An 11,892-nucleotide genomic window follows, 5' to 3' on the forward strand; every position below is an offset into this window, starting at 1 on the left:
ATCTGATCACTCTTCATAACATTCTAGAATATATGCAAATTGCCATCAATCAAACTGAGGCAGCAGACTTTGTGAAAATTAATATTTGTATCATTCTCCATTTTTGGCCACGACTGTACATAGAGCCAATGCCGATGTTGGCATTTTTAACTAATATCGTCCGATTCCGATATGCTTACCGATATATCGTGCCTCCCTACTACATACAGTTGAAGTCGGAGGTGTACAAACACTTAGGTTAGAGGCCACTCCACAAATTTCTTGTTAACAAACTATAGTTTTGGCAAGTCGGGTAGGACATCTACTTTGACACAAGTAATTTTTCCAACAATTGCTTACAGACAGATTATTTCATTTATAATTCACTGTATCACAATTCCAGTGGGTCAGAAGTTTACATACACTAAGTTGACTGTGCCTTTAATCTGATGGGTAAGGTGTTCCACTAGCAAAACCCCACGACAACATTCCGCTGAAAAGGCAGTGCGCGAAATTCAAAATATTTTTTAGAAATATGTAACTTTAACAAATTAACAAGTCCAATACAGCCAAGTCAAAAAAACACAGCCATTTTTCCAGCCTAAGATAGCAGTCACAAAAAGCAGAAATATAGATAAAATGAATCACTAACATTTGATGATCCTCATCAGATGACACTCATAGGACATCATGTTACACAATACATGTATGTTTTGTTCAATAATGTGCATATTTATATCCAAAAATCTCAGTTTACATTGGCACGTTACGTGCAGTAATGTTTTGATTCCAAAACATCCGGTGATTTTCCCAGAAATACTCATAATAAACACTGATAAAAGATGCAAGTGTTATTCACAGAATTTAAGATAGATTTATCCTCTATGCAACCGCTGTGTCAGATTTTTTTTAAACGGAAAAAGCATAAAAGCATGAGAACGGTGCTCAGTACCCAAAAACAGCCAGGGACAACTCTGCCATCTTGGAGTCAACATTCGTTAAAGAAACACTATAAATATTCACTACATGAGCTTCCTCAGAAATAACTCCCAGGAATCCCAGTTCAACATTAAATGACTGATTTGTTCCATAAAGTTCCATAAAGCCCATCATTTAGCCACTTGTTGTTAGCGTGTTCAGCCCAGTAATCCATCTTCATGAGGCGCGACCTTTTCCTCCATGACAAAAACTCAAAAGGTTCCGTTACAGGTCGTAGAAACAAGTCAAAACATGTCTGCAATCAACCTTTAGGATGTTTTTAACATATATCATCAATAAGGTTCCAACCGGAGAATTTCATTGTCTGAAGAAAAGCATTGGAATGGGAGCTAACTCTCTCGGGAGCGCGCGTCATGAGACCGAGGCTCTCTGCCAGACCACTCACTCAAATAGCTCCTATGAGCCGCTCCTTTATAGTAGAATCCTCAAAACAGGTTCTAAAGACGTTGACATCGGGTGGAAGCCCTAGGAAGTGCAAGCACATCCATAAATAACAGGGATTTGAATAGGCATTGTTTTGAAAATCGACTTCTCACTTCCTGTTTGGATTTCTTCTCAAAGGTTTGCCTGCCATATGAGTTCTGTTTTACTCACAGACATCATTCAAACAATTTTAGAAACTTCAGAGTGTTTTCTATCCAATACTAATAATATGCATATATTAGCATCTGGGACAGAGTAGTTTGGGCACGCAATCCAAAAGTGAAAATGCTGCCCCCTACCCCAAAAGGTTAACTTCTTATGGCTTAGATCCCGCTAACGGGATCGATATGACAACAGCCAGTGAAAGTGCAGGGCGCCAAGTTCAAAACAACAGAAATCTCATAATTAAAATTCATAAAATTAAAGGTATTTTACACAATTATTTTACATTTTACACACCAAGATAAACGTGTTGTTAATCCCACCAGTGTCCAATTTCAAAAAGGCTTTACGACAAAAGCACACCAAACGATTATGTTAGGTCTGCACCTAGTCACAGAAAAACACAGCCATTTTTCCAGCCACAGAGAGGAGTCATAAAAAGCAGAAATAGAGAAAATGAATCACAAACCTTTGATGATCTTCATCAGATGACACTCATAGGACTTCATGTTACACAATACATGTATGTTTTGTTCGATAAAGTTCATATTTATATCCAAAAATCTCTGTTTACATTGGCGTGTTACATTCAGTAATGTTTTGCTTCCAAAACATCCAGTGATTTTGCAGAGTTGATGAAAATACAAGTGTTATGCATGGAATGTTAGATAAACTTCTCCTTAATGCAACCGCTGTGTCAGATTTCATAAAAGCTTTACCGAAAAAGCACACCATGCAATAATCTGAGTACGACGCTCAGACACAAAAACAAGACATACAGATATTTGCCATGTTGTGGAGTCAACAGAAGTCAGAAATAGCATTATAAATATTAACTTACCTTTGATGATCTTCATCAGAATGCACTCCTAGGAATCCCAGTTCCACAATAAATGTTTGATTTGTTCGATAAAGTCCATAATTTATGTCCAAATACCTCCTTTTTGTTTGCGCGTTTAGTACACAATCCAAACTCACGAGTCGCGGGCAAGTCCAGGCGAAGGTTCAGACAAAAAGTCATATTACAGTTCGTAGAAACATGTCAAACGAAGTATAGAATCAATCTTTAGGATGTTTTTATCATAAATCATCAATAATGTTTCAACCGGAGAATTCTTTTGTCTGTAGAAATGCAATGGAACGCAGCTAACTCTCACGTGAGCATGCGTGATCAGCTCATGGCACTGTGCCAGACCATTGACTCAATCAGCTCTCATTCCCCCTTCCTTCACAGTAGAAGCCTCAAACAAGATTCTAAAGACTGTTGACATCTCGTGGAAGCCTTGGGAAGTGCAATATGACCCCATAGACACTTTATATTCGATAGGCAATGACTTGAAAAACTACAAACCTCAGATTTCCCACTTCCTGGTGTGATTTTTTCTCAGGTTTTTGCCTGCCATATGAGTTCTGTTATACTCACAGACATCATTCAAACAGTTTAAGAAACGTCAGAGTGTGTTCTATCCAAATATATATCCTAATCTAATAATATGCATATATTAGCAACTGGGCCTGAGTAGCAGGCAGTTTACTCTGGTCACCTTATTCATCCAAGCTACTCAATACTGCCCCCAGCCATAAGAAGTTTTAAACAGCTTATAAAATTCCCAAAAATGATGTCATGGCTTTAGAAGCTTCTGATAGGCTAACTGACATCATTTGAGTCAATTGTAGGTGTACCTGTGGATGTATTTCAAGGCCTACCTTTAAACTCAGTGCCTCTTTGCTTGACATCATGGGAAAATCAAATGAAATCAGCCAAGACCTCAATTTCCAAACACTTGAAGGTATTCTGGCTCTCACAGACCTGTTAGTTTTTCTTTAAGAATCCCTCCTGTTCTCCACTCATTACCTGTATTAACTGCACCTGTTTGAACTCGTTACCTGTATAAAAGACACCTGTCCACACACTCAATCAAACAGACTTCAACTTCTCCACAATGGCCAAGACCAGAGAGCTGTGTAAGGACATCAGGGTTAAAATTGTAGACCTGCACAAGGATGGGCTACAGGACAATAGGCAAGCAGCTTGGTGAGAAGGCAACAACTGTTGCCGCAATTATTAGAAAATGGAAGAAGTTCAAGATGACGGTCAATCACCCTCGGTCTGGGGCTCCATGCAAGATCTCACCTAGTGGGGCATCAATGATCATGAGGAAGGTGAGGGATCAGCCCAGAACTACACGGCAGGACCTGGTCAAGGACCTGAAGAGAGCTAGGACCACAGTCTCAAAGAAAACCATTAGGAACACACTACGCAATCATGGATTCAAATCCTGCAGCGCACGCAAGGTCCCCCTGCTCAAGCCAGCGCATGTCCAGGCCCGTCTGAAGTTTGCCAATGACCATCTGGATGATCCAGAGGAAGAATGGGAGAATGTGGTCTGATGAGACAAAAGTAGTGCTTTTTGGTCTAAACATAATTCTTTGGGGATGCTTTTCTGCAAAGGGGACAGGACGAGTGCACCATATTGAGGGGAGGATGGATTGGGCCATGTATCGCGAGATCTTGGCCAACAACCTCCTTCCCTCAGTAAGAGCATTGAAGATGGGTCGTGGCTGGGTCTTCCAGCATGACAACGACCCGAAACACACAGCCAGGGCAACTAAGGAGTGGCTCCATAAGAAGCATCTCAAGGTCCTGGAGTGGCCTAGACAGTCTCCAGACCTGAACCCAATAGAAAATCTTTGGAGGGAGACCTTCTAAAATACCGGTACTTGTCAATGACCCAAAACATATATATATATATTTTTTAAGGAGTGCCACAGCTGCCACGTGCACATGATTTAACCTGTATCTGTAGGCTAGTGTATGTGTACCTTGGTGTGTATTTTGTCTACAAGTAGGTAAACATTCATTCTATTGGGTAAACATTAATTCTATTGGGTAAACATTCATTCTATTGGGTAAACACTCATTCTGTTTCAGGATGCCCATAGTTTAGTCATTTTCAAAGATGCTGGTTGGCTGTTGTATAAACACTAGTGGTGACTTTTAGATAGTTTTTTCACCCTTGGGCCGCTGTAGCGCTCTTAGTTAGAGGACATATAAACATCTAGTGTTTGATTTGTGGCTGATATTTGTTTGCGTTACATCTTTCTTTTCAAGTCCAGGAAATCATTGCACTCTAATAGATTGTAAATCAAATGTTCTGCAGACAAAAGACTACAAACAATAGCGGAACAGATGAATATCGGTAATTGTTAATACAACAATGATACTACTTCAGTGTTGGCTGAGTGTCATGATTGTAATATTGTTTGTTTTTCCCGCTCAACAGGCTATGATTTCTCTGAGGTGCTGCGATGGTTCGGAGAGCGGGTGGACCGCATCATCCTGCTCTTCGACGCCCACAAACTGGACATCTCAGACGAGTTCTCTGAGGCCATCAAGGCTTTCCGTGGCCAGGATGACAAGATCCGCGTGGTGCTGAACAAGGCAGACCAGGTGGACAGCCAGCAGCTGATGAGGGTCTACGGAGCTCTGATGTGGTCCCTTGGGAAAGTCATCAACACACCCGAGGTGGTGAGGGTCTACCTGGGCTCATTCTGGGCCAAGCCCCTGCAGAACACGGAGAACCGGAGGCTCTTTGAGGCAGAGGCCCAGGACCTCTTCAAGGACATCCAGGGCCTGCCCCGGAACGCTGCCTTACGCAAACTCAATGACCTCATCAAACGGGCTCGACTTGCTAAGGTAAGGTGTTACTGTAACTGTACTCCCCCAGTACCTACTCTGCCCTGCCCATTCTTGTCCTGTCCCTGGAGGCCAATAGTCCTAATAAGACCCATGTCTCTATTAGTGATTAGGGGGGGGGGGGATTATACAGTTACATATCGCAGTGTTGTTTTGGACAATATTATATATACTTTGACTCGATTTGAAAATATTTTAAATGTTTTTGCTCAGCTAGCGCTAGTCGGCTGTACGGAACCTTTGCAAAAATGTTTCATCCTTGTTCTCTATCTTTTTAATTAGTGAGCCAACATGTTTTCAGCACCATTCATTTCCATGACTGATCAAAACTAATTTTACAATGCAATCTCATCTGTCTTCAGGAGACATAGTGTGCAATATGTTTGGAACATCAAATCGCAGTAGAACCACAGTATCAAATTGCAATAAATATAGAATCGTGAGAATCGCTATACATATTGTATCGGCACTTAAGTGTGCTTAAGATCCCGGACTACAACTTTAAGTCTGACCATGTGGTCTTACACCTGTGTTGTTTTTGGCCTGTTGTGCAACATGAACACTTCCTCTGGGATCCCTGGTTTACAGTATTTCCATTCAGACTGGTACTTAAGTCTCCCTGCAGCACACAAAGCAATTTATCCAGAACAGAGGAGGGCCATTCCTCAGAGTGTACCCTTATCTCTTCCGCAATATTTTCCAACTGGCCAGACAAACAGAAATCCAGCAGCTCTCCACATTACTTCCTGCTATGCTGAGAGTGTGTGAAACCATGTGAGGTAGTAAAGCACTCCAGGTTGGCCCTGCCGGTCTCGGTCACCCCCCACCCCTGGTCAGAGAGGAATGTATGAAGTCCTGAAAAAAACCAAGGCCCATATTTACCCACCCTCTGAACCTCTTCCTGCCTGCCTGCCTGCTTGTAAGCACTGGCACTCCAGCCTCCAGCACCATAGTGTTCACACCAACCCTGTCTGTCTCTGTCCGTCCGTCTGTTTGCCCATCCCACAATGCCTGCCTGCTTCCAAGAGGAATAAACATTCTCATATTCTCTGGAAACTAAAAGGCACAACCTTACTTTATCCCCAGGAGCGAACTTCCTCCCAAACCTACTTTATTGAGGAAATGATTGTGTAAACACCGGTGTTGTTGAATGTTCCCCCTGGCAAGGACATTTACAAGGTGGAGTCGCACTTGCAAACATGAGGAACATATTGATAACCCTGCGGGTCCAACAATGCTTGGAGGTTGAAGGAACCTGGTGAATTAATGCAATCAGCTTCTATCTGATGTATTCTGTTTTAACCCCCCTTATCATTTCCCCTTATACAATTTCAGTTCACAAATACACTGTACAAGTCTCATCAACAGGGTCGTCGTTGATAATGGCTGTCCCTGGCCGTGACCCCATTCTCTGAGGGTGTCTCCGGGGGAGTTAAGACATGTGAAAAACACATTTCCAATTCACACATGCGTGTACACACTTGTAGATGTGTGAAATAGGACAAATGTAATCACCCACCAAATCATTATTATTATTATTATGAAACCAGATGAAAATATCAAGCATGTAGAAGGACGAATACCACAAAGATGTAGACAAAAGTTGTATCAAAAGCAGCATGACCTCATACATACAGTGTAATAGAACCTTATTTGAATATGTGGAAAGCTGAAATCTGGAAATTACATAAATAGACAAGTGGCTCAGGCTTGACCATACTAATACTCTCTCTCTACATCTCTCCCATAGGTGCATGCCTACATCATCAGCTACCTGAAGAAAGAGATGCCGTCGTTGTTTGGGAAGGAGAAGAAGAAAGAGGAACTGATCATGAGACTTCCTGAGATCTACACCATACTGCAGAGAGAGCACCACATCTCCCCTGGAGACTTTCCCAATGTCGTCAAGATGCAGGTCAGCTGGGTTACATTGCCCCCCAAATTCAGAATAATTCATATGGCTACTTCCCAAATGGCACCCTATTCCCTTGCACTACTTTTGACCAGAGCCCTGGTCAAAGTTAGTGCAGAAAAAAAGAATAGGGTGCCATTTGGGACACTAGGCAGGTTGCAAGATCAAATCCCTGAGCTGACAAGGTAAAAACCTGTCGTTCTGCCCATGAAGGCAGTTAACTCACTATTCCTAGGCCGTCATTGAAAATAAGAATTTGTTCTTAACTGACTTGCCTAGTTAAATAAAAACATCATAGATGTTTATCTAGGTGCAACTCAGTGGCTCATCTGAAATGCAGAGTATTATCAAATACCGTATGTACCCATTGTCATTTCAGTCATCTTGCATACCTCAACATGAGTAGTGAAACAGTACTTGCAGATACAAGTAAAGGGGTAGATGGAGGGTGCAGATCTCAAACATCAACAGTTCATCAAAACTTCATCATTGGGCATCGTTTTGCACTGCTGGACGTTGCCATCCAGTTGAAAGCGAGAGACGGCCACACCTCTGGCACCTCCCCAGCTCTGTGTGAAAGCAGCTGTTTTCTGTCAGCTACAGGGAGTAGAGCGAGCTAGGCGTCAGAGGCAGACTGAGCCTGGCTTTGGATTAGGAAGGGAAAAGCTCAACTCGTTGAACATAGAGAACCACCACAGCACTTGAAGTGAGAACAGTGCAGCTGGTTGTGAGACATTGTCTTGAGAGAATGCTCCACCATTGATCAGTGTAGTGTGTACTGGTCCCTGAGGAGGACTGTAATTCCCTGTCCTGTTATTGTGTGTTGAGGAGATGGACCACCTGCCATAGTCTCAAATTTCTCTGCTTTTTAGTCATGGGTGTGTACTTAACAAAATGTTCAACACAGCACCGCCGAGACCTGAGACCTTAAGCCAATGTAACCGTTACATATCCTTTGGTCATCCCACCCTAATCCTAGCCCTGATATGACTGTAGGGTCCATTAGACACCACAATAATGGAGTCATATCAGGGAAAGCCTAATCCCTGCTTTACAGATGTGGCCTAGAAGTTTCCTCATATAAACGACAATGGACAGCTCATGGCCACCCAAGTCAGTCAGGATCAATATACACTACATGACCACAAGTATGTTGACACCTGCTCGTCGAACATCTCATTCCAAAATCATGGTAATTAATATGGAGTTGGTTCAGATTTGCTATAATGGCCTCCACTCTTCTCGGAAGGCTTTCCACTAGATGTTGAAACATTGCTGCGGGGACTTGCAAATACAAGCCACAAGAGCATTCGTGAGGTCGGGCACTGGTGTTGGGCGATTAGGCCAGGCTCGCAGTCGGCGTTCCAATTCATCCCAAAGGTGTTCGATGGGGTTGATGTCAGGGCTCTGGGCAGGCTAGTCAAGTGAGCTATACCTGCTGGAGCGCGTGCTACGGGTGGGTCCTGCTATGGTGACCAGTGAGCTGAGATAAGGCGGGGCTTTACCTAGCAGAGACTTGTGGATGACCTGGAGCCAGTGGGTTTGTCAACGAGTATGAAGTGAGGGCCAGCCAACGAGAGCGCACAGGTCTCAGTGGTGGGTAGTATATGGGGTTTTGGTGACAAAACGGATGGCACTGTGATAGACTGCATCCAATTTGTTGAGTAGAGTTTTGGGGGCTATTTTGTAAACGACATCGCCAAAGTCGAGGATTGGTAGGATGGTCAGTTTTACGAGGGTATGTTTGGCAGCATGAGTGAAGGATGCTTTATTGCGAAATAGGAAGCCGATTCTAGATTTAATTTAGGATTGGAGCTGCTTAATGTGAGTCTGGAAGGCGAGTTTACAGTCTAACCAGACACCTCGGTATTTGTAGTTGTCCACATATTCTAAGTCAGAACCGTCCAGAGTAGTGATGGTGGACGGGCGGGCAGGTGCAGGCAGCAAGCAGTTGAAGAGCATGCATTTCGTTTTTCTTGCATTTAAGAGCAGTTGGAGGCCACGGAAAGAGAGTTGAATGGCATTAAAGCTCGTCTGGAGGGTTGTTAACACAGTGTCCAAAGAAGGGCCAGAGGTATACAGGTGTCGTCTGCGTAGAGATGGATCAGAGAATCACCAGCAGCAAGAGCAACATCATTGATGTATTCAGAGGAGAGAGTCGGCCCAAGAATTGAACCCTGTGGCAACCCATAGAGACTGCCAGAGGTCCGGACAACAGGCCCTCCAATTTGTCACACTGAACTCTATCAGAGAAGTAGTTGGTGAACCAGGCGAGGCAATCATTTGAGAATCCAAGGCTGTTGAGTCTGCCGATAAGAATGTGGTGATTGACCCTCACTTGGGGAATGCTATTTGTTTTAGTTAACTTTGCAACAGTATCAAAAATAAATGTTGTATTGTTTTTATTCTCCTCAATCAGGTTGGAAAATAGGCTGATCAGACATCAGTGAGGGCTTTTCGATATTGCATGGTACTGTCTTTCCAAGCTTGTCGGAAGACTTCCATTTTGGTGGAGCGCCATTTCCGTTCCAATTTTCTGGAAGCTTGCATCAGTGCTTGGGTAATTTCTGTATACCAGGGAGCTAGTTTCTTGTCAGACCTTCCTTCTTTTTTTGAGGTGTCATTGCATCTAGTGTATTACAAAGGTTAAGTTTAGATCCTTGGTTAGGTAGTTAACTGATTTTTGTACTCCCAATGTCCTTGGGTAGGTAGAGGGAGCCTGGAAGGGCATCAAGGAATCTTTTGGTTGTCTGAGAATTTATAGCGCAGCTTTTGGAGTCTAAGCAAATTATTTGTTGCCAACGTAAAAAGATGATGATCCGATAGTCCAGAGTTATGAGGAAAAACATTTAAATACAAAATATCTATTCCACAGGACAAAATAAGATCCAGGTTATGATTGTGGCAATCCATAGGTCCTGAGACATGTTGGATAAAACCCACTGAGTCAATGGCTCCAAAAGTATTTTGGAGTGGGTCTATAGACTTCTCTATGTGAGTATTGAAGTCACCAAAAATGTGAATACTATCTGCCATGACTACAAGGTTCGAAAGAAATTCAGGGAACTCCGTGAGGAACACTGTATACGGCCCAGGAGGCCTGTAAACAGTATCTATAAAAAGTGATTGGGTAGTCTGCATAGATGGGAAGCCATTGTCTTACTGCAGGGTTCTCAAACCCTGTTCCTGGAGAGCTACTGTCCTGGAGAGCGCCAACCCTAATATAGCACACCTGATTGTAATAAGCTGATTGATAAGCTGAATCAGGTTAGTTACAACTCGGCTTGGAATGAACCCCTAAAGGAGGGTAGCTCTCCAGAAACAGGGTTGGAGAGCTCTGTCTTACTGTAATGTGTTATTTTGTGAAGCAGGACTAGATTACAAATGACATTGATCCCTGTTTCTTAAACTTTCTTGCTGTCTTTGTTTTTCAGGAGCAGCTCCAGCACTATGACTTCAGCAAGTTCCCCTCCCTGAAGATGAAGCTGATTGAGTCTGTGGACAAGATGTTGGCTAACAAGATCTCCGGCCTGATGACCATGATCCGTGACGAGGAGAGCATGGCACCCCCCGCCATGGTGAGCGGCGGGGCCTTTGAGGGCTCCCAAGACGGTCCCTTCGGCCAGGGCTACGGAGAGGGCATCAGCGCCGGGTCTGACTGTGAGGACTGGATCGTAAGCCGTGACAAACACAAGTACGATGAGATTTTCTACTCCATGAACCCCATCAACGGAAAGATCAGTGGAGTCAACGCCAAGAAGGAAATGATGAACTCCAGTCTGCCCAACACAGTCCTTGGGAAGATCTGGAAGCTGGCGGACTGTGATAAAGACGGCATGCTGGATGACGAGGAGTTTGCCCTGGCGCAGCACCTGATCAAGGTGAAGCTGGAGGGTTACGAGCTGCCCACCGAGCTACCTCACCACCTGGTGCCTCCCGCCCACAGGAAGAACGAGGTCGCTGACATCCTCTACAACCATGACGAGAACTAAAGACAAGCCAAAAAACACCAATGGAGAGGACACTCTATTGTGTCCCAATGCCCAAACTTGTGCACTATGGAGTATGGTGTAGAGGTCGACCGATTATGATTTTTCAACGCCGATACCGATTACTGGATGACCAAAAAAAGCCGATAACGATTGATCGGCCGATTTTAGAAAAACAAATGTATTTGTAATAATGACAATTACAACAATACTAAATGAACACTTATTTTAACTTAATATAATATATCAATAAAAATCTATTTAGCCTCAAATAAATAATGAAACATGTTCAATTTGGTTTAAATAATGCAAAAACAAAGTGTTGGAGAAGTAAAAGTACAATATGTGCCATGTAAAAAAGCTAACGTTTGAGTTCCTTGCTCAGAACATGAGAACATATGAAAGTTGGTGGTTCCTTTTAACATGAGACTTCAATATTCCAAGGTAAGAGGTTTTAGGTTGTAGTTAATATAGTATTTATAGGACTATTTCTCTCTATACCATTTGTATTTCATATACCTTTGACTATTGGATGTTCTTATAGGCACTTTAGTATTGCCAGTGTAACAGTATAGCTTCCGTCCCTCTCCTCGCTCCTCCCTGGACTCGAACCAGGAACACATCGACAACAGCCACACTTGAAGCAGCGTTACCCATCGCTCCACAAATGCCGCGGCCCTTGCAGAGCAAGAGGAATAACTACTCCAAGTCTCAGAGCGAGTGATGTTTGA

The 11,892-nt window shown here is 43.2% G+C and overlaps 1 protein-coding gene across 1 annotated transcript in view; it reads left to right on the forward strand.

The window, feature by feature from the left end:
* The window catches only part of LOC110505763 (EH domain-containing protein 4-like), a 42,816-nt gene extending 31,362 nt beyond the window's left edge, over nt 1-11,454 (forward strand). Inside the window, exons 4-6 of the mRNA XM_021585192.2 lie at nt 4,848-5,260; nt 7,011-7,175; nt 10,607-11,454. Coding sequence (XP_021440867.1) covers nt 4,848-5,260; nt 7,011-7,175; nt 10,607-11,164 — 1,136 coding nt within the window. The 3' untranslated portion in view covers nt 11,165-11,454. The remainder of the gene's footprint in view (nt 1-4,847; nt 5,261-7,010; nt 7,176-10,606) is intronic.
* The last annotated feature ends 438 nt before the right edge of the window (nt 11,455-11,892 follow it).

This window comes from Oncorhynchus mykiss, chromosome 25 (assembly GCF_013265735.2).
Source record: "Oncorhynchus mykiss isolate Arlee chromosome 25, USDA_OmykA_1.1, whole genome shotgun sequence".
In the NCBI taxonomy this organism is placed as follows: Eukaryota; Metazoa; Chordata; class Actinopteri; order Salmoniformes; family Salmonidae; genus Oncorhynchus; species Oncorhynchus mykiss.